This window comes from Diadema setosum, chromosome 4, assembly GCF_964275005.1.
Source record: "Diadema setosum chromosome 4, eeDiaSeto1, whole genome shotgun sequence".
Classification (NCBI taxonomy): domain Eukaryota; kingdom Metazoa; phylum Echinodermata; class Echinoidea; order Diadematoida; family Diadematidae; genus Diadema; species Diadema setosum.
The window spans coordinates 48,519,976-48,544,596 of record NC_092688.1 but is presented as its reverse complement, the minus strand read 5'-3'; the positions used below and the strand labels follow the sequence as shown (position 1 = coordinate 48,544,596).

General features: G+C 37.9%; 1 protein-coding gene across 1 annotated transcript; it reads right to left on the bottom strand.

The window, feature by feature from the left end:
• Positions 1 to 3,909: 3,909 nt before the first annotated feature.
• LOC140227402 (ankyrin repeat domain-containing protein 27-like) lies at positions 3,910 to 24,254 on the bottom strand. Its single transcript, XM_072307806.1, has 16 exons — positions 24,188 to 24,254; positions 20,785 to 20,890; positions 19,009 to 19,045; positions 18,427 to 18,556; positions 16,924 to 16,980; positions 14,375 to 14,436; positions 13,441 to 13,597; positions 10,320 to 10,399; positions 9,475 to 9,634; positions 9,135 to 9,206; positions 8,850 to 8,948; positions 8,117 to 8,214; positions 7,595 to 7,688; positions 6,539 to 6,773; positions 5,258 to 5,348; positions 3,910 to 4,409 (listed from the first exon to the last, which is right to left on the bottom strand). Exons 1-16 carry the CDS (start codon positions 24,236 to 24,238, stop codon positions 4,349 to 4,351), a joined length of 1,590 nt encoding a protein of 529 aa, XP_072163907.1. The 5' UTR covers positions 24,239 to 24,254; the 3' UTR covers positions 3,910 to 4,348.
• Positions 24,255 to 24,621: the final 367 nt, after the last annotated feature.

Below are 24,621 nucleotides of genomic sequence, written 5' to 3'. Positions count from 1 at the left end.
ATAAAATTACAGGTTTTCATGGAAATAAAATGAGATGAAAAGAAAATATATGTACCTTCTTTATCAGAAATGAATTAAATCTATGTCAAGGATTCAATAATGCTATTTCATAGTGAAGAATGACTAACACAGGGTTTTTGTTTAACGCACATGCAAAGAGATGGCTAAGAAATATGAATATCTAATCATTATCACAGCGAGCAGAATTTTTCAGATACAGTATGTGTTCAAACATATTACACATTGTATTTTGGCTTTGTCATGTTAGACGTGACATTTGCAAGTATTGAATGGACACTATGTTGAATTACCTTGCCCTCCACCCCCGCCCCCCACGACTCATTAAGTATTATTGTAATAGACTACAATGTAGATTATTTTATAAAAATTGCACTTTGTACTGAAACAGTTCCTTTCACAGTCACAAAGTGATGGTTTTGAGGGTTTGCTTTTTTTTTTTCAAAACAAGTCCTACATAATTCAAAATGTACATGCCACAGTCTCACATTTTAATTCTCCAACAAGTACTCTTTGGTGTAGCTGTCAACCCTCAATATATGGAAATGCCTAAAGTTGAATATTGATGCCAAAACACAAGATTAAGTCACATGTAGCAGTTGATATGTAGTAAATATATTTTGCTTTGCTGCTGGAGGCTATCTCTCCTATCCTGCTCATTTGACCATTAGACACAGAATTCCTCCAAATGTTGCACAAATCATAACTGCATTGATTTTATGATAGCACTCAGTGCTATTTTCATACAACTCCTGTTATAAAATAATGACATGCCATCATGCATCGACATATCACTTTGTATGTGCATCATGTACGAACGAAACAATATACAAATGACGCACAGGACAGAGAGGATCAGTGAGAATTGGATGAGAGCATCAAATTCTCACTGATCCACGAAGTATGCCTGTGCATCATTTGTGTTATAAAATGGGCCCATAAATTCATGAAATACAACCATTTTCCACATCATGCGTCCGGTACACCCACTACACTATACAAGACTTGAGCCATGCATTCAGATTTTACCGAATGCATGGCCATGTGTTCAGATTTTATGCATGGCTCAGTGTGGATCAGTAAAAATCAATGCATAACAATTGACCAATCAGAGTGCAGAGATTTTAAAGCCTATTTTATAACACATGCTAATCCAGCCTTCAATTCTTCTTGAAGCAGTCATGTGATCCATCAATCCAGCCTGGTATTTCACTCAATCCATGGATACTGTTCCTCTTTTCTTCACAGTATTTCTACCTGGAAGTATGCACATGGCAATGACACTATAAAAGCTATGCAGACAATTTGGATCAAACCTTCTACCCCCTTATAGTGGTATAAATTTGGCAGTCTTCTCTGCTTCCTAAATGATCCATTCGGTCACATGAATAAAATAATTTTCATGTTAATATCCTGTGACAATGGATCCATGCATACAAGAGAATCTGTCATTCTAACAACATACAAGTTATTCCCCATCCAAAATATCTGCAAAAGAAGGCAACATCCTTTCATCATCAAATACTGTTAGTATGCAATAAATTACAGCCTTTGACCCTTTTCCTCAAAGACCCCAAGATGAACAAACAAGATACGGTGTACTCTGCTCTTTCTACACTTTCTACACTCTTTATACCTTTTCTATATTTTCCACACTGGATTCTGTGGTTCAACCTGTGACAAGAACACTCACCTGGGTGTGAGATTAGATAGCCACTATTTCATTTTACAGCACTTGGAGCTTTCTTCTGTTGTCACCTCTATAGCACTTTGGCACGGGTTATTACAAATCGATCAATACTCACAAGATTAATTCGCAGGACAGTGATGATATAACACAACTTATTTTCACAGACTAACATTCAACCCAAGCACAGAAAACACATACATCTCAGAAGTGGGGCCTCGGGCAATTCTGTGATTTTTCCTCTTTTTTTTTTTTTTTTTTTTTTTTTGCTTGGACTACAGTACTGTAAAAGTGGATATTTTTGCGTGACTAATTTTTTGCCCACAGCTACGTAAGCTGAATTTCGCATGTTTTTAATTCTGGGGAATCAAGACATCAACCACTGGAACGTATGGCAAGCAAAAATATTAGAGTACTTTTAATTTCGCGCTAGTTTCTAATTGGGCAATATGCGTGAAAATTTCAACACCGCGGAAATTTCCACTTTTACAGTAAATGGTAAGTTCATCAATAATGCTTCACATTCATATTGTGTGTACACATGAAGATAGCTCAAGCCTGTTGATGGCTAGTGCAAATAGACATGAACTAGCAGATATGGCCTGAAACACAACATTCCACATGACAGTAAGATGTATAATATATTACGACATATAAATTATTTACAAATATACACATACGATTCAAGACCCATGTTTAATGCAGGATACATATATGTACACTAATACATGAATAGGACATTAAGAGAACACTTTGGGGAAACCAAAATGAGTGAAACTGAATTAAAATATTGGTTTCATGTGACCTTTTAGTAGCACTGAATGTTTGTAAGCAAGCAACCACGTCACAACACAGTACAGTTGTGAGTTCCCTCTGAAGAAGACATCTTTCTACTCAAAATTGATATGGATTCTACTGTACTTTATATTTGCTTCACATTATTTCTGTCTGAAAAAAAAAAAAAAAAAACAATGTTATGTCACAAGAATGGTTCATTCCAAAGGCTGACACAGCACAGTATACGCTATTACTTAAAGTCTATACCACCGATTCTTTGGTAATACAGAACATACTTATTCTGTGTTTTATAATATTGCTTAATTTGAATATTTTTCTTGGAAAAATCCCTCCAGAAACAAAACATGCCAGTACATGGGCACCAGAGATAGGACTGAGGTATTTCTGAGATACTCTTTTACTGTATGCCTCATATATTTTTGAGTCTGATTTGATTTTTTTTTTTTTAATGCAGACTTCCAGACAATTTTGCAAGTGGCCAAATTTCCAATTGTTGACGTACAATATTGAATGGAAACGTGTAACTGTGCACGTCATATTCATGTCAGAGTTAATATTTTCACTCATTAAATTTAGCACCCAACTCGTGTAATCGCAAAATATATGGCTGAATAGCACTTGGGCATAAATTTAAATTTCAGTCACTTCCTTAGATTGATAATCTACCACCCCTACTGATAAACCAATCCTCATTACTAGTTTCATTGTATATACTGCTATCTCTCCTCACAGGTAACCTATCCATGCCGTACATGGTATTAATTGAAAATCAAGCAGGATAATGATGAAAGCAAAATAATCTAATTTAAAAATTTCTACTTGTCAAGACTCTTGAAGACACTGACAACACTTTAAGAGCTTAAATTAGTAAGAAAGAGTAAGAAGACAAGTTATGTCCTTCTGCAATGCCCTAGATGAGAGAGATGAAGAAGAAGTGTCATTGTAACTCCATACCAATGATTTAGTGAGAGAGGCTAAGTATGTGTTGGCTGCCTTTGGCATTCATTCAGCATACTTGTCTGTAGTCTTGGACTATTAATCCCCCTTCCATTTGTGGACACCTGACATGATATTTTGTGAACAATCATCTTGCAGGTTAGCTCTCTTACACTGGAACCATGTACTGCATGGTCAGCCATATTCTTCACATCCATTTTCTTATACAAACTAGGCAAACTGTTGGATTTTATCTGCTTGCAAATTATCCTTCATTTTCCCTCTTTTTTTTTTTGTGAAGCAAGACGAGATGTTTAGTGTTTTAGATCTGATATGGGAGGGGAGGATTTCCTGAATAAACAACGAATCACTTCACAGATCAATAAATACAATATTCAGAGAACTACAGCACAAGAAACAAAACAAAACAAAAATCTCCACTAGATCACGGGAGTGGAGGGTTTTTTTTTTTTTTACAACTTTCAGGTTTACACAGCTGCTTTCTTCTATTTTTCACTGCTCTATGAACATATTGCATCTCAAAAACTGAAGCTAGAATTCAGGACATCGCCTAGTGTTCACTGACTGTATTGCAGTGAAAACGGAAACAAGAGTATTGCACAAGAAATCACAACATTTACTCTAACCACTTCTCTTTCCAATGAGGAAAATGAACAAAGTATGCTTACTCAATCATCTTTGACATTGCACATCTTCCAAGTCTCAGACAGTCTACTGCCAAACATTCTGAAATCAATACCAGTACAATGCAAGAAATTTTCAACAGGTAAACAAATTTACTTTGTCCAGAGTTTACAATCTTCTCGGCAACTGAAGATACAATTCATCCAAGCTGTCAAAACCATCAGAGAGAAAAAATCTCGCTTGGCTATGAATCTTGACAAAAGACTAGTCCAGCTTGCCATATGAACAGTCCAGAACATCACTCTGCAGGGCAGCTAAGAATCCTCTGTAAGAAGAAAATATGATAACAGTAGATGAGCGCTACATTCTTCTGAATGCATAGTTTTGTCAGTTTTTCCAATGTAAAGTTTCTTTTTTTTTATCTTTGTGCCTGCTTGTACGAGATCAGGTTAATGATAAATCACTCAGACTCGGGTTTCTACGGGAGTGTCGTAATTTAATCTTGTCTTCTTTTATCGCAACTCACTCCAATCCACTCCGTAAAAACTCCGTGCCTATATTTGTCAGTTTGGATTTACCAGGATTCAAAATTCTCAAGATAATCCTGAATTTTCACGTTGCAAACAGGGCAGATCGTTCTTGCGACATCATGAATTTCGGTCTCCGTAGATGGCGCTATAAATTATGCGTATCTCGTAATTTGCGAGATAAATTGGATTGATCAAACTTTACAATCTTACTATTCAAAGCAAATGTGGAAACAAAAAAAAATTAGGGGGGTGCTGCTCACCTGATCTTCAAGATAACCACCCCCCTCGCCAATGTCCTGTTTGGTCTGTGTTCTGTGACTAGACTCACCCTAGCTGGGTCCTGTTTGGTCTGTGTTCTATGACTAGACTCATCCTAGCTGGGTCCTGTTTGGTCTGTGTTCTATGACTAGACTCACCATAGCTGGGTCCTGTTTGGTCTATGTTCTATGACTAGACTCACCCTAGTTGGGTCCTGTTAGTTTGTAGGTCTGTGTTCTGTGACTAGACTCACCCTAGCTGGGTCCTGTTTGGTCTGTGTTCTATGACTAGACTCACCCTAGCTGGGTCTTGTTTGGTCTGTGTTCTGTAACTAGATTCACCCTAGTTGGGTCCTGTTAGGTCTGTGTTCTTTCACTAGACTCACCCTAGCTGGGTCCTGTTTGGTCTGTGTTCTGTGGCAGGAATCACATCAGGAGGTGGTCCCTTGGCTCCTCCATCATGTGCACCATTGAAACCTGCAGAGATTATTACATCACACATCATCACTTCAGGAAATCTCATTGTTTACATATTAGATGGAAGGGGAAGGAAATTCAAAGAGTTTAGAAATGCAACTGATATCAATACCATCCACACATAATAAATGAATTAATCATCTTTCAAGAAGGGCTTCTTTAAGTCTGGATGTGCCGACAAAACTCTCATCATGTAACTTATCTAGTATAAAGAATTAAGCACAATTTGTGTTCACCAAGTTTATTTCACATAGATTGAGGACAAGTGCAATACAATGGTCTCATTATTTGTAATACAGTGTATTAATAGTAGATCACACCAATATTACAGGCCAGCCAATATCATCATGATACTATCATCCATAATATCACACTAAGAGTATATCAAAGGATTGGGCATACAACTACTTTGGCTTATTTTCTCAAGCATGAACAAATATATGACTTTCTTAACAGAACATGGTCATGGAATTAATGTCCATCTGACAGAGAGATGTACAAACGTGCCTTGTGAATCTTAACTGGCTTAGAGGATGAATTCCTCTAAGATAAAAATGAGTCAGAGGAAGACAGCATCATTCTAGTGACGCATGCTCATATTTTCACTTCTACTCTTGATTGCTTCTGTCCATGATATTGTCATTTCATTCCAGCACTTTCTGTTCTAGTCTTCCCATGTTTTCAATATAATGCTTGATTTTTAAAAATACACCTAATTTGCTCTATGTTGGTATCATTCATAAGTCATATTTCTGTATGCTACATGTACAGTGTACTCTGCAGTGTTTGTTTACATTTGTTTTATATGTTGCAGAACAGAAATGAAATAATTAACGTTCACTAACTGGCATACTTCCATTATTTGTCTGCAAAGGGCCTGACAAGTAAAAACAAAAGAGTAACCAGTACACATGTGGGTATGTTGTGCATTTTGCATACAATTGCATAGGAAACTTAAGTTGCAGTGTCATCATGGTAAAAATTAGCAAAGGTGTTGGAACTTAACAGTGGATATTATATTTACATTTGAGATTTGTGCAAACACAACATTTATTCTGTCTGTGACCTTGATGAAGAAACTGAATTCATGTGATGAGACTGTCTCAAGCTGGAAAGAGATATCAACAAAACTGGTACAACCAGACTAGTAAGTCATGCCCTGCGCCCATTGAGATCAGTAGTAGTCTCACCTCCAAACACACTTCTGGGTGCAATAGAAGAGGACTCCATCATACGGCTGATGTTGTCAAGCTGCGTCTGAAGTGACTTCATCTGGTGGGAGGATTGTCTCTCTGCCATCACATGTGATGCTGGTCCTGCCTCACTAGTCCCACCCTCCAGGGGAGCTTGAGTGGGTGTGGTGTCTCCACTGGTGCCACTGGTATAGGCAAACTTGGAGGCTGCCATCAGCTCCTCGATGCTCATCTACATGAATGATCGCATTGATGAAAACTTTGCATCACAATCACATCACTCATTCTTTGTTGCTCACATGATCTCCACAACAAAGCAGTGATGTGAGGCAGGATAATGAGTTTTATTTATCATTTTCACTGAAACTAGGGGTGCCTTCAAGCACTCAAAAGCAAACTCAAGTGAACCAAACCAAAGTGAACCATACCGCGCTGTGCTATATTTGGAGCATTTGAGTGCTCTGTCGAGAAAGAGTACCTCATGAATTATTATTAGAGGGGGTCACGCATTTTGTAGCAAGAGGGTCATTCACCTGGCGTGCCTAAACAGCTCACAGATGTCCCAAACAAAGAGAATGAACTCTTTGCATTATGACATATGTGCAAGACAAGCGCATTCATGATATGCGCATTCTTCACATGCAAACTTTTGGTACGCTTTTTTGGAGCACATTGGGAAATTGTCCACTTTTGGCTCTGTTCAGTGTGGTATGGTACACTCCAGGAGCATTGGAGCACTCCTCTGGGACGGGTTCGGTACTGTTCAGTTTGCTTTAGGAGAGCGCTTGAACGCATCCGAGGTAACAATGCATGAGCTGAAAAAAAGCTACCACATAAATAACATGACAGGATGCATGTAAGCACTTCAACAACAACAAAAAAACAACAACAAACAATTAGGAAATGAGAGTAATAAACAGACACATATGGGCAAAAGATAGCATATGTAAAATAATATGTGTTTAACAGTCATGTATAAGAGTGTGATTCTTATTTCTTCAGATCTTGAGCTGATCATTGCAAACTTTTTATAACATCCTCTCTCATCATTACCTCTTTCTTCACTCTGTTCTTGCTTGTTTTGATGTGTGAGAAGTCTGTTTCTTTGATGTACTCCACAGCTGCTGTGAAGGTTACTAATGAATACCTGGACACAGAGGATATAGAGACTTTATGTAAACACCAATACATTTGCTTACACTCACAGCAGGGTTTGAGAACTGACTGATGCAGGGAATGATTTTTTAACTCAAATTTGATTAGCAATTCCAGCTGATTAATAATGTTTCAAATGGTATCCCATACACTTCAAAGGAATACAAATGCTACACTAAAGATAGCTTGTGTAGCAGTAGTATAAAAATGCACAGCAAATTGTGATGCGATACCAGGAAAATTAGACCATGGACAGACAGATGGACAATCTAAGCATAATGCCTAATAGGCATCTTCTGAGGCACAGGAATACAGATCTTTTTGTATGTTATTTATGAAAGGTAAATGATGATAGTATCGAAAGAAAGTCATCATGTCTTAAAATATGATGCTAGGTAATCAAGACTGGTCACAACTTACCCCAAGTTATCATGTTTAGAAGCCACCCAGTGAAAGTTTTCAATGTAGTAGAGATTGCTGCACAGATGCCTGCACTTGGCTCGGCTGATCACTACCACCTAACACACAGGAATGTTTGACAACCAATAACATTAGAATCTTCAAGAATTACAGACCAATACACAAAAATGACTTGGTGCTGATAAAACAGGAGCATAGCTGACTGAGGATATCTTCTCTACAACAACATTACAACAACAACAAAATAAGCAGTGCACAAGTTGGACACCCTACTGATCATCACTTTCTAAATAGACAAGTATTTTGAAAATTTAACAGCACATTGATTTTCATTAACAATAATGTCTTATAACAGTACCCAGGCATTTCAGTCGATCAAAGTAATAACACATACTGGAACATTATCAACAAAATTTTACTTTCAACGGCTCTTTGCTTCCTTCAGTCTTCACCACAGAACAGACAGTTCCAACTGACCTTACACATAAGCCACATCACGTTTTACACTTATTCACATTTCATGCTTTCTAATCAATCCTGTCGTCATAAGGTAAATGAGTGTCAAGCCATAGTATTGCACAGTAGGAAAAGATATTTGGTATGTGTTTCTGTAGACCCATGAATACATCAATGATTATTTCCATGTTTATTTTTTAACATACTCCATGCCTGTGGTATAATCAGTATTGCTGCAATGCATCAAGGTGGAATGCAGCAAACAGAGCAAACTTACCAAAAGGGGAATGAGGTCATCTGAGGTCAAACATTTCAGACTTTGACCTGGCGCCAGATTGTCTCTCAGGTAAACGTTCACCTCTTCCGTAATGTTGTCCTGTACAAACATATTTTCTCAAATCAATAACCACTAAAGTCATCACATTTAAAGAATAAAATTTTTTACATCTTGCTAACACTACAACAAAATTGCATTATATTGATACAATTCTCTGCATCTGATTTGAGCAATCATCAAATATCATGTCATTGCAAACTGTTTGGTAAATTAAAAGTAACTTACAAGAGTAGACTGAAGGCAGATGAGTTTTTCATGAGGTGTGTTGATGCTGTCAAGCCTTGCCAGCTCCACTACCTGCAATCAAAAAAAAACAACAACAAACAAACAAATAAATCCAGGCAAAAGTAGGTTACCATGACATGACATGACATCACATTCATATTTTTACTTTAACTTTAAAAATGGCAGGTGCTTTTTAGAGAGAAAGGAAAAATGTATGATTTGATATAGTCCCATTTATGGATATCACTGTCAAGGGATTTGCTTATACGTAACAGATACAGATATTCAGAATGTGATGCAAAAGACACTTATGTATATAGCAAGAATAAAGCTATCTCACTGAAGCTGGTAGAGGGCAGCAGAAATCTTCAGGAACCCCTAGCTGTTCACCAGTCACTCCCTGTAGCTTGTGGAGCTTGTCAGATAAAAGGTTGTCATCCTGATGCTTCTCTGAGCAGATAGCTTTAAACACCTTGGAGTGGACTCCACCCATGACACAGCTAGTGGTTGAAATATGAAGAATTGATGATTACAATGACAACTCTGAAAAATCCATGGGGTATCTCATTGCTGACTAAAACTGTATACAGTGCACTCCAATTCCATAAGCGATCCGCATGTCATTATAACGGAGCACATTTCTGTTTTTCTATGGCACTAGGAAATGACTTTGTTAAAACAAAAAATTTGCTCTAACCATGTTCATTTTAAGCCTATTTTGCCCCATAGACTTTTATGACAATTTTGGGATCTGAATTTTTACTTTGTTGTATACATTTGTTATACCTGTGTTCATTGTAACTGAGTGCATTGTAACTGAGTGCAATGTAACACAAAAATCCTTAGTATGTACGCAAGCTGTGTATAATGAAACATATTAATTGTTACATTACTATCTGCATTTTTTGTGTTCTTCTTCAAAGCTGTGGGATGAGGTATGTCATAAATTTCCTGGACACTGACCAGATGTGGTCACCTGGCATGCTGTGATCCAAAACAAACTGCATACAGTTGTATCAGTTTTGACATTGTTTAATCCTTTGTGGCATTTGGCAATTTATCCATCGGTTTGTGCAGGTTTGTGAGTTTGAGCAGAATATGCGAACTTGGCATGCTGTCGACTGAGTTGGGGGTGCAAACGTGGCACAAGTTAAATGACTGGTTTATCAGAAGATTTTATCTTACCTCTCAACAGCAACAGAAATAACCTCTTCAAGTCTGCCATCAGACTGTAGTTTGATGTACTGGTTTGCTGCAAGGAAAGCCTGTGATCACAGAGATGCAAAATTTGGGCTCACATCAGAACATCATTCTTACATTTTTTTGTAATAACGACAAACTCATCTGTTCTGACCACTCCAAATGTTATCTTCTACTTGCAATTCACTTTCTTGTTTTTGTTTTGTTTTGTGTTTTGTTTTGTTTTTATTCGAGAAAAAAATAATAAATCACAGTGACAGCACCATACCCTTGTTCTAGAAACTGGCCTTTATATGGATGATTGAAATAATAGTGAAAAGCTATTCTCCCTTGGATTTTGAAAGAGAGAAAAAAACTCAGATTAAAAATTATGGAGACAAGCTAGAAAACATCACGTGGGACATCAACAAATTGCAAATTGATTTGAAATCAAAGTCAGAAAACTTGTAAGACTATTGCATTAACAATCAATTCAATGTATGTTTACAATGACAAAAGTTTGAAGTAATTTTCTTTCCATATCTATAACAGAAGGGTAAATCAAATTAGGATATATTTCACATTAAATTTGCATTAAATAAATTCTTTTGTGAAACATGTTATACAAAACTGTGGTGCATCAGTGTTCTATTGCTTCTTGTATCTTATTTCATTGTGCCTCTGACTCATTGTATTTTGAGAAAATTAGTCAAACTGCTGTGAAGATATGGCATGAACACAGGATGATGAATTGAATTACAAACAATGGGCAGAATTAGGTTTCACTGCTTGAAAAATCCCTTGATCACTATGTTTCATAGTGTCAAGTTTTCACAACCTGTCTAGAAGCACAGAGCCACATTTCTACCATCATTGTTTCAAAAGATAATACAAATGTATGCAAGACTTCAGTCAGAGAAATGAGTTTAGAATACAATGCAGTCACATGGCAGTCAATGATTTTGTACTATTTTTAACCCCTGCCCTTGTAGACCAGGGCCCTGTTTTATGAAGAGTTAAAATTGATTATAAAGTTGATTTCAACTCTAAGTCTATGGCAACCTGTGTGGTAAGGACATTTAAAATCGATTTTATCTTTTGATAAAACGGGGCCCAGAAGAGAGAGACAAAATGTAATACATTTATCAAAGTCTTAAAGGAGAAGTCCGGACGATTTTTTATAAATTTCACCAAAATCTACATAAATCAAGGACCATAATGACTAAGTTTCATAGAAAAATACCCTCCCAACTCGTCACAATCGACTTTTTAGCATCACTAATTTTGAATCGTAACTGTTCGATTTCTGTACGCCGGCGAGAAAGATCACGTGACGGCGTGACGTATTAGCCCCACATTGCTTTTTGTTTGGAGCGTCAGCTGGCTCGGGGAGCCCTGCTTGAGCAACGGCGATATGGGCCGAGCAAGCGGTAGCGTACCGTGTGGTTCCGGCCACACCGCGGATGCACGCGGCATGATCTATTGCTTCACTTAAAAAATGCCGATGTGTCAAGTGTTTGGGTGTTCTAATAAACCGGGCGATGGCCAGAAGAAGAGTTGTTTTTACCATTCCGAACCCAGAAAATGAGCAGGAAAGGTGCGCAAGATGGCTCTCCAATACAAGTTTGTCGTCAAAACTTACAAATACTACTCGATGCAGCCTCATCATACTCCCCATCGGCGGCGTAACTGCGACCAGCAGCCCCATACGCATACTCTAGCGTAATGGGGCTGCGCACTGTAGCATTCAGAATCATGACAAGGTAGTATCGCGGATAAATATCAACTTAAATTTCGAAAAATTTCTTCAATTTGAAGACTCACAAGTAAAGTTGAAGTGTTGACAACAGGCTTCGGGCAACGCTTGGTTCTGCCAATAATCCCTTTCTGTTCAAATTAATGACTTAATTTGACTCGGTCGAGAGGAACCTGGGAGAGCTACACTGAATTGACAGTTAGTGCATCTTATCCGGTCGTCAATTTGTGCGTGTGTGATGTGTGCGCCTGTGCTGGCCGTCAATAATTCAGTGTTTCTCTCCAAGGTTCCTCTCGACCGAGTCACATTTAAGTCATCAATTTGAACAGAAAGGGACTACTGGCAGAACCAAACGTTGTCCGAAGCCTGTTTTCAATACTTTAACTTTAGTAGTAAGTCTTCAAATTGAAGAAATATTTCGAATTAAAGTTGATATTTATCCGCGATACTACCTTATCATGATCCTGAATGCTACAGTATGCAGTCCCATTACGCTGTGTGTATTGGGCTGCTGGTCGCAGTTACAGGCGGCGGTACTACATAATGAAGCTGGCGCTGGCATTTCTTCCGCGGTTCAAATTACATGTATACTGTCGTAATTTACCACCGTCACACATACTCAACAGTCTCGGACAACAAGAGAGGCAATAATTCTGAAATTGACAGACTGATTTCAGATTGTTCACACTCAGAAGTCGAAAAAAAACGATTGCGGATTGTGATAGCATTTGGCAGCAGCAGACGTAAATGTATGCCTGAGCAGCCTGATCACTCTGATGGCAACAATAGCCAATGAATTGTAAATGATGGGGTGAACACTAATAAGTACGGCAGTATTACAATACATAAATATTGCAATCAAATGAAAATGTTACAGCATTGCGATTATTTTACATTAATTTTTGATGGATATTATATAGATATATACCGAAGATAATCTGAATAAAGGAATACAGCATTTGGCAACAGCACTCCCAAATCGGTGTACGGTCTCCTGCAGTAGCGCCAACAAGGCACACCTAGGCAGGCATGCAGATATCGCGCCGCAGTCAGCAGTGCAATGGGAAATCGATGCGTAGCTGGGCTTCGCTCGCGGTGCTCTCAGCTGAGGAAACTGCACCTGATACGTCACGTGCAATGCATCCTGGGACAGATAGTACGAAGGGCTGCTCGTGACGGATTCGAACATGAAGAATTACCATATTTTAAAAAAAAAATCATAGTAAATGTATCTGATGGTCTTTTCTAGTCGGGAAAAGGGTAATAGGTTCATGAAATATTGTTCTTTACACAGGAAACAGCTGATAATCGTCCGGACTTCCCCTTTAACAAGACATCAACAATGGGTTTGATACGTAAACTTTGTTTCACCTGTTTATGTTCTTGGCAAATCCTCCTGAGTTTGTTGCTGATGTCAGTCAGGTAGCCTCTGACTATCATATAGTTCTGGTTAAACTGCTGCACACTCTCCTCTAATCGGTTCATGCTTTGATGGTTCTCTGGGAAATGGGCCAGGAACCGCTTGTTTCTAGGAACACAATCAGGAAGAGACAATAGCTATAGGCCTACAGCTCTCAAGCATTAAAGGCATAATTTACCATTTGCAGATGAAACAAAAACCCAGCATTAGTGCTTTGAAATAGTTCTAAAATATGAGTTAGGGATAGAAACAACCAATGTAAAAATTTGAATCAGTAAAATCAATGTTAAGTAATATATTGTTAACCCGTTGAGGACGAGTCCCAAGTATACTCGGGCAGGGGTCTATGGGAAATGCGTGTTGTAGCAAAGTCAGCCCGTCTTCCACAGGTTAGATATATACAAAATATGAACAAAAGTTATGATAAAAATATTTCCAAACTAAACCATCTATTGCTACGGTTTATTGAGAAATATACTGACATCTCTTTATATTATATACTTTATTGCAAAAATGTTATATGGTAGGATGTTTTGTGGTATAACAAACCTATGCATATGCATCACATGTGATATCTTGAACATTTTTAAAATCACTGCTCCCAAAGGTAAACAGGACCATTAACCATACTTCCCACAAAAATCAGTCTCATTTCTGCTTCATGACATAATTCTCAAATAACACAGTTACACAATATACACTTTACGGTATTAAATTTCATCCATTATTTTGATTTCCTTGTATTTTTTAATAAAAGCATTGAACATCCTAATTTCATTGCTCATTTTTGTTTCTCTCTTTGTTGTTATAGAGGGCAGCAAGCACATATCTTCATTCTCTGTCACATCAGAGATTTGTGAACAAACATCAGTGTCTTTAACTCACTCAAAGTAACTTGCTCTTGGTGTGAGGAAATCATCTGAAAAACCAGCTGATCCCCTTCGTCCCTGAAATCACAGAACACAAAATCAAAGATGTGTCATTAATATATCCCTTACAGACACACATCTCTCACTCATACAACCAAACACAGACATGCAGATCTGTCATGAAAACGTGGCCAGGACTGGTGCATTGCAAAATCCCCAAGTTATGCATTCACTACTCACAACATTGCTTCGACCAAATGTAACTGATACATGATCTCTTTTTCTTTCTTTACAAACTGTGAAGTTAATCATCATTGTGAATTTAGCATACAATGACCAGTAGCACACTGTTGATAGAAATTCTACGTCCTATGACCAAACTGACTTGTGTTTAAAGAAATGTGAACACTCTTGTGTTATACACAACAACAAAATCCCTCCTCTACTGTGACTTCTAACACTGTTCAACAAAGTGAATGATTTCAACTATCAATAACAAAAAATGTCCAACTGATGACTTTGATAAGTCTTTCATCATGTGACAGAAATTATTCCCCCACCTTCATTTACAAAATGCCCCCCACTCTCTCTTCTTCTCTGTCAATTTATTATTTATCTATTCATCTTTCTCTCCCATCCTCCTCATTCTCCATACTTCTTATATTTCATCAATTTGCTGGAGACAAGTTTCATATTGTCATATCCCAACCTACAAACCCTACTACCCTTGCCTTTTCCCCAACTTTCCTTTTAGTGCTATTTCATTAGGAACATGTGAAGTCTCTTTATACGACTATACAAGGTGGTTCTTCAATTAACTTACAATATTTCCTGGAAGTCATCATGGAAACTTTCCAGACCAATTATATAGGTTAATCAGGAATGCTGTACTATCAAGGCGCAATCAGCTTTAATACACATGAAGCAGTGCAATGCGGACAAGAGGAGAGCTCTAACATACATGACAAAAAATGTTGCACAGTCTTTATTCAAGGCCAAAATATTATTCTACGCAGTGGGACCATCAAAATCAAAATGATGTTTCATTCACATAGATTTGGGAAATGGACAAATTCATTGATAACACTTCATAAATTCTAATATTTCTAGTAAACCAAGCACATCCTTTTTTGTCCCTTTCATAAACAAATCTTGGGTGCAAAAGCAAACACTGATTTGAAGTGTCAAGTAAATATCACTTCATATTGATCACTGATTTGAAGTGTCAAGTAAATATCACTGATTTGAAGTGTCAAGTAAATATCACATCTCCATTTCCATATAAATCATTCTAAATTGCATACCCATTGCATTGGCAACTGCTTACTGCGCATAACCATTTGTATACCCACAGAAACAACAACATCTAATTCAAAAAGACACAAATACAGTGCACTCCTGGTAAAACGAACAAGGTTATAACAAAATTCACGGTACAGAATTAAAGTAAAAGGTCCAGAAATCTCTTTCTATATCTTCATATACCGTAATGTTCGGCTATAAGGAAATTTCAATATACAACAGAAAAAAACAAGAGACCCGCGGGTCTAGCGCTCACCTGAGTATCGCAAGTTCACCTTTCACACAGTCACTAATCTAAATTATTCACAGCTCTACAAAAATTTGACCAGGCATTCTCAAAAGATGAAAATGTACAATAAGGGCCCAATTTTTTTTTAAGATTCCTTAATTTGGGGGGATTGGGGCCCCCTGGGGCCCTCTGGGTGGGGCATGGTGCCCATTTTGATAAATTGAGATCCTGACCCCCTAGGGATGCTACCTGCCAAGTTTGACAAAAATCCATCATGAGGTTTTCAGGAAGAAGATGAAAATGTACAATTCAGGCCCCCATTTGGACCTTCCCAACCCCCCCCCCCCCCTGCCCCAAAGAGGGGCACCCCTGGATCTGCTATGAACAAACTTGAAACTACAGTCATTAATGTACGCACTCATAGTATTATCTTAGCTCTATAACTTCTGATTCTAGAGAAGATTTTTAAAGATTCCTTCATTTTGGGGGTTTGGGCCCCCCTGGGGGCCCCTGGGTGGGGCATGGTGCCCATTTTAACAAATTGAGATCCTAACCCCCTAGGGATGCTACCTGCCAAGTTTGGTGAAAATTGGTCATGGGGTTCTCAAGAAGAAGATGAAAATGTACAATTAAGGCCCCATTAGGACCCCTCCCCCATTTAAAGATTCCTTCATTTTGGGGGTTTGGGCCCCCCTGGGGGCCCCTGGGTGGGGCATGGTGCCCATTTTAACAAATTGAGATCCTAACCCCCTAGGGATGCTACCTGCCAAGTTTGATGAAAATCGGTCTTGGGGTTTTCAAGAAGAAGATGAAAATGTAAAAAGTTTGCGCACGACGGACGACGGACGACTGACGACGGACAACGGATGACGGACGCCGGACGAAGGGCGATCGCAATAGCTCACTTGAGCCTTTGGCTCAGGTGAGCTAAAAATGCCAGTCCAAAGGATTTAGTTATAATGGGAGTCACCCGTACAGCTAAAAGAAATAAAAATACTCTACATTTTCAAAGATAAAAACTGAAAACATCTTACCTTGACTGCACCTTCAAGAGGTTTTTCTATGATCAGCATTTTGAAAGGCTTGTAATTCTGTGTAAAAAATTGACATGAACATTCTCGTCAATTTCCTTGCCCAACTAATGAACATTTTCTGTATCCTGATTAAATGTTTGAGAAATAATGTTCTAATAGTTTAAAAACAACATTTGATGCTTTACAGAATATTTGTTTCAGTAATGCTTACCCCACCCTCATCGTCAATGTAGAATCGTCATGTGGGTATGACACACAAGAATTATAGATCTGGACTCGATGAGAGTTGGGAGGATAAGTGAAGTGTTTATTGCAAGTCTTGGTGGTAGATACAACTCGGAAGAACATGGAGAATACATTGTTGAAATAAAATGTTGTTAGGATGTGTGATGGATGTGGAAGGCTGGATGGTTGACAGGTGAAGGTGTGGGGTATCAGTTGGGCTTTAAATGGTCAGAGAGTGAAGGTTGGTCTGGACATTTCATCGCTAACATCTCGTAGTGAACATAAACGTACAGTTTATGTGTATTCATGCATTAATACATAGCATATTAAGATCTAGGTATTACTATGAAGCTTGTCATCTTACTCTCAAATTCTATGATTACTTTCCTTACATTTCACTGACAACTTTACAATCTGACTTGTGATCAGTTGGAAATTTTGCTTAAATGGACACATTATCTGAGACACAAAGTGAGTTGTACGATGAATGACACATCAAGACAATATTGTACAGCACAAGTAGTACAGTGAGACAAGATACAGATCTTCCATTTTGATTTCTTGCTGACTATTCCATCTCTCCTTCTAAACTTGAGCTTTGGACTCCTTCACCAAGGGCACTTTCAAAAGCACCAGGTTTAGTATGCACTTTGTACTTTGTAATCATCAACACTAAATCAACATTGATTTGTTATTTGTAAAGTTAAACAGAACTAATCAAATCAAAGTTATAATATCATCCTACCCCAAAATATTTATTCTCATAAAATGATAAGATTTCTATTTGTGCAATTGATTCTAGAAAACAATATGCTAAAGAGGCATCAAGAGGTTGAGCAGTGAACATATCAAGCTATTACTTTACATTAAAAAAAAATGTATACAGGTGAAGTAGTTGAAGATATATCATCTGTCTTTAATCTATTCAAGATGAACTTCATAACTCCTGCATATCACTAAAATGGCTCAATGGTAATGAATTTACACAAGGCGATATCCCCCCCCCCCTCAAAAAAAAAAAAAAAAATGAACAAAGTGGCACAGTCATTGCCATTGTGATTTTCTTTGCAGTTAAAAACTACAGTTTACAGAAGTACTGTTAATGAGGCTGGTGATGCTGACTTCGTGAAAATTTAGATTTTTCAGCATCAATTTACATTCACTATCATTTATGTCAAAGCTACAATTATCATCTCCAATACTTTGGATATATATTCAAGTACAGCAATCAGTAGGCCCTAATACTCCATTGATTCCTTAAAATCATGGTAAGCTCACCTTATTGTATCCAAGTTCCTCTGAGAGTATTCTGATACGGCCAGGTTGACTGAATCCCTCTGTTGTCAAGATGAATGCTTCATCTACCAATATGGTCTTACTTCCACTTTTATCTGTGCTGATGTAATGACTGCATGAAGGATAATATGGTGGAGCACAGAAATACCATCAGTCTGCAGTTGTTTTCCTCAAGCTATCTGAATATTACAACCTCATAATCTAACTATAAATTTTCTCTAAAGTCTTGTCCATAATTTTCCCAAGCCAAATCAGCCAATAAAAATGGCCGATGTTGAGATGCTCGCATCTATTCACAGGACTCTTCATTTGACATAAACTGGATCATGATGATGATTGTAGCAACTTCTTACCTCAAATTTGCAAATTCACTTTAAGCTAATGATTAGATATTAGTTAACTTCTTCACTGGAAAGGAAAAAGGTTCGGTTTTTAACTCGAAATAAATTGATTGAGCTGTAAAATTTACTTCCTAAAAAAAAAATCTGGATCTTGCCTGATACAGCATTTTTCTGTAATTGCTGACATGAAACTATAAACATAATGTAATACATCGCCTCTTACTCTTGCAGCATTGGAGATGGCTTCAAGAGGTGCGTACCTGCAGGTCAGAGAGAAAGGAGCAAATGATGACTCATTGAAATACTGATCAATTTGGGGGATATTTTAACCCTATTAAGCCCAAGCTATTTTGACCCCTGGCAGGCCCAAGGGGGGGGGGCACATTGTGCCCCCCCCCCCCCATATAACTTTTTTATTATTTGATGTACATGTATCATCGTCATATTTGGCACATGGGTAGATTAACTCATACTCTACACTGTACATGACCGTACATTTGAATTTTCTCAAGGTCACCCATGGAGGGCGCTATTTACCAAAATATAAAGAAATACATAGGAAATATGCTTGCAACATGATTTTTTTTTATAATTTCTTCATCCCCACTATATATGTCTTATTATAGATCAATCATTTTCATATTCTTTCAAATGATAAGCAAGTGGAATCTTATTATTTGTTATGATCGAAATTTTTCAAGGTCACCATGTGGGGGCGCTATTCATATCAACATAAAGAAATACATAATGAGACCTGAGATGAAATGTTGGGGATTGGTACATGTATAGTTATGACATTTCATATTTGCATAATAGCAGAACTTTGAGATTGCAAATTGATAATATGATAAACTAATGATAATTAGAGGCATATTAAACTTGGGTGAAAGAATCAAAATAACACAAAATAGAAGGGCAATCTTTAGAAAATATTATTGTTTTCAATTATCTCTATTATATCTATTGTTTTATGCCTTTGTCACATAAAAACAAAGGAAATAATAGGAAAAACTTTCCAGGACCATAATTACTTAAAATTTTGCTCCTTCAGCAAATTTCAGCCAAGAAACACCCATTCCATACACTGTAATGCTGTTAAATGAAATGGGAACAGAAAAAAGATGCAAAATCTGACTGACATGGTTGTCAGTTTGTGGTTGCCATGGCAACCAGCAACATCAAATATAACTAAATTATATATATATCAAAATGTTTGCAATAAGATTTTTGGAAAAGTCACCAAATTTTGTTGAAATTGGATTAAGGGCGAAGGAGTGGTAAAGGAAAATCTGGTGGGGGGCACAATGTGTGCCCCCCCCCCCACCCCTTGGGCTTTATAGGGTTAAACAGCTCCACTTTCAGGTAACGGTATTAGGTTTTCACATTTGTTGGGCTTTTTACTCAGTTACTTACATATTCATGATACTTTGTACAAAAAATCATAAACTTTGGAAGATATCAAGAAGAAATGTAGAAGCAAAATTGAAAATACACTGATATCGTCTTTTCACATTTTCCCTCTACCACATGTTGATCACTATGAAAGTTTAAGACTTTTTCATCTTATCATGTGCACAGTCAATCTACTTACAGAATTACTGAAAGCTTGTGTCTCAAGTATTCAACTATCATGTACTTAATGATATATAGTTTATGGAACAAAATAATGGTATTTACTTTAACCCGTCAAGGACGAATCCCGAGTATGCTCAGGCAAGTGTCTATGGGAAATGAGTGTTGTAGCAAATTCAGTCCGTCCTCAACAGGTTAACAATACTCTTTTAACATGATTTTTTAAAGCTAGGTTATTTAAGGCATACAAACTGAAAAAAGGGGGGACCTACATTCCTTGATAAAAACTACATATCTTCAAAACAAAAACAAAAACAAAGACAGAAACTGAAACAGAAAGTTGCAAATTGGGGGTCTGCCCTGATACAATAATCCTACTGAGACTGAGAGTATTGGGCAAATCAATACAGCAATCAGCAATCCTTACCAAGAAACTGATCACTTATGTCCACTCCTACAAGGGATGCAGTCTGTGGAATGCAGACAAGAAATTGTCTATCCTGAGCATCTTCAAATCTGCTCCTATACCTGGTCTGTAAAATATGTAAACAAAATCGTTATGACATACTTGAGTTCACATACTTTGCTAAGCAAACAATTTTCAAGGGTGAAACTACACGTTTTGAACTTCATATACCTTTGAATGGATTGTGAATTGCTATGCAAATAAAAATGGGATTCCATGGGGATTCAAACCCGAGATCTCCGGATGCTGGCCCGGTGCTCTACCGACTGAGCTATGTATAAGAAAGCCATATTTCAGTGTTCGTCCAGTGCTCAAATGGTCAGAAACTATAGTAGTGTGTTTGTGTGTGACACACACACACACACCCTACTTAAACATGGCTAGCATAAACTTGAAGGATTATTCAACTTTTGGATAATACGAAGGATCACCGAAGTGATACAGCTTTTGAGTACATTTGGGAAAATTGGGGAACATATATTCACAATAGGGTAAAACCCCCAGTATTCGGTCATTTAAGCTTCTCTGCAATATTTTTTAAATTAAAATAATACACACATACATCATATCTACAGCAATGTACAATGTATGTGAAATATATCAAATTTCTTTAATCTCAAATTTCATTTTGTCAAATACCTCACAGAATTTCACAAAATCCCAAAATATATCACCTTGAAAACCCCCCAGAATACGGTCACCGCGATCAGAATTCGGTCATGCTATATGCGCGTTCAAAGTCAATGCATGTTCAAGGCAGCTGAAAAATGCGCTGCGCACTACCTTGTTGGCGCAAAATTGCATCGGGGACACTGCGGCGCCCGTTGGTGACCGAATACTGGGGAATCGGCACTTGCATTCCACCCTTGTACATCGAGTCACTGCAGCGGCACGTATGGAAATTGTTTTTCTTTTGCATTTTTTAGGATACCATCGCACTCCGAGGTTGTGATAAGCAACAAAATCCTGCAAGAGAATGACGCATTTCTTGATTTTTAGCGCCTTTTTTGGCGACCCGTACTCTTAAAACTGGGCTTAATCCGCGCGCGCTTTGGGAAAGTCTCGCCGATTCTGCACTTTTGACGGTGAAATTTGGGATTTTGGATAAATTTTAGGAGGGGACTAAGGGACTTTTCTGTTGTGATTGAGTGTGCAAGTATGTGAATTGATGTGATTTGTGTGTGTTGTGACAGTTGAACTTACTGGCTGGTGATTAGTGATAAGTGACCGAATTCTGGTAGGTGACCGAATACTGGTACTCTTACCCTACTTCAATCATATACTCAGTCAACAATGATCAACTTCTTGGTATTTGCAACCAGTAACCAATAATTCTGCAGTGTCATGTGTATGATAGTACAAGTATATCTTAAGCGGAAGATCAGTGGTGAAGATCAGTCTGTATCTGGTCGTCAGTGGTTGTCGCGTCGTGATGTCGGGTATATACACAATATAGATACACAATCATCCAAGTCCATGCCCATCATGGGCCATGCCCCATTGGCCATGGCTGTAATGGGAGTAGATCTACACGGACTAAAGTTAAGAGCGCAAGCGATAAGGTGAAAAAATAAAAATAAAAAAATAGGCCCCATAACTATAAGCATAAGGTGAATAAAAAAAAAAAATGAAAATAAGATGAAAGACTCCTCCCGACAGACGGATCTTTCTATCCAGACTAAATCCAATCCTACCACAAATAGGATGGATCATTCGGAAATCTCTAACGTTAGAATCTATTTTAACAGTTAGTATTCGCCTCCTACATGTATGTAAATAAGCCAGTTCGGAGTTCCACTTTGCGCATGAGCAGAAGCAAGGTCATTCGGACCAACAGGCATGTTGGTTTTTAAATTTACTGGGATAAGCATCTGTCATGTAATGATTATTCATGTAATCCTTATAAATGCTGCTTGCCAGCACATCCACCTGACAGCAAAAGTGGTATTTGGCAATATCAATAGTCGTGAATGTCAATAGCAAGAGATTGTCAATAGGCCTACATCCAATGCAAAATAATGAAATGGATGCTTTCTCAAGACAGTCAAGTCTCAAGTCTGAATTGACAGATCATTCTGCTCATCTGGGCCCCGTTGCTAGAAACTTTGCGTTTAAACGCAACTTGCAACTGATTGTCACTGGCCAATCAAAATCATTGTTGCATGCATGTCTTCTTAATAGGGCAGACCCTGAGCCAATAAGAATCGTTGTTTCAAAATTAGCAATTATTTGCAATTGATTGCAACTTTCTTGCAACGGGGCCCTGGTGTGGTAGTGTCTGGTCTACGCAAGTTTATTCTTTGTTTGAACGGGATTGATGAATCCCATAAATTGTTACGTAAAGCTTATGCATTACGTCGCTCTGAAAACGAGTGAAGTGCCCCTAACCAACTGAGAAAAAAGAAAGGTCATTCGTACCAATGTGCCCATGAGCTAACTCCGAACTAGCCCGACCAGACCCCGTGCGCTAAGCTAGCACGGGGTCTGACGGTGTGTGATACACATATCTACGGAACCCCATATCATACACATGTCTACTAAACCCCTCGAACACGGCCACACAACAACAAAACTATTGAAAATTTCTACATTCTTTTCACACATTTTACGAATCACTCACGTGAATTGAGATACTTGGACTATGAGCATGGTATTTCAGTCCATAGTGAGCCCTCACGCAACATACACTGAGCAAAAAGTCCAACCTTAACCCGGAATGCTGTGATCATCGCGGGGCCATTCAAAATAAACCTTTCCCAGCTTTGAACGATGCAAATTGCGCTGCTAGAGTTTGTACGCCCGCGCAGTGCCGTATATTAAGATACGGCACTGCGCCCGCGAAGTCGACAGCGCCCCCTTTGCCCAGTGCTGCGCCGACATTTCGAATCATTTCTGCAATTCTGCGGCGTACAGGATTAAAAAAGGTGCAATTTTTGGTAAGTTATAGAATGAGTATATCAATATCAATAGCTGAAAACGGTAGCTAAATAGATAAAGTTTTCACCTTATGTGTCTAGTCTTAGTAACAAATATGGTGCAGTGAATTCAAAATCGCGTCGGCGCCCCGAATACAGAGATTACGGAGTGTCCACACCGTACAGCCCTGTCGCGACTTACACTTGTGTACAGCGACAGGGCTGTGTATAGTTAACTCCGAACTGGCTTATTATAAGCAGTGTTCTGCACTGCAAATCAGCACGACATATAATGAAGTATGTGGGACCGACATAACGTTCGCTTATCCTAGCCACTCCTTTGAAACTGCACTGGCACCAACACGCACAAATCAATCGACGGAAAAATACTAAAAATCAGTCACAGATACATCAATGCTTATCATACATGCTCACAGTATGCTAATTACCTGGAGAGCTTTGTACAATGGGTTAAATTCTAAATCTTCGTGGTCAGCCATAGTTGTGCAGTAGTAGTTGTGCCGTATACAAGATACCTCAAAGAGTGTACGATCTTAGAAGCAAGGACAACTTATTCGGATACTATTACTGTAGGCCTAGTATGGCACGCCAGAAGGGAATCAAATAATTATGTTCGACACCAACTAAAAAACCATTTCATCAATTTAAATTTCATTCCACAAAAATATGTTCGATAAAATATATATTTCATAAAATATATATTCAAACAAAATATATATTTGACAAGAAAATATGAAGGTTTGACCGAAATATATTCGACAAAATATATATTTGACAAAAATATATATGTTTCACCAAAAATATATTTCACAAAAATATATTTGATCAAAAATATATTTGACACAAACTATGTTTGACCCAA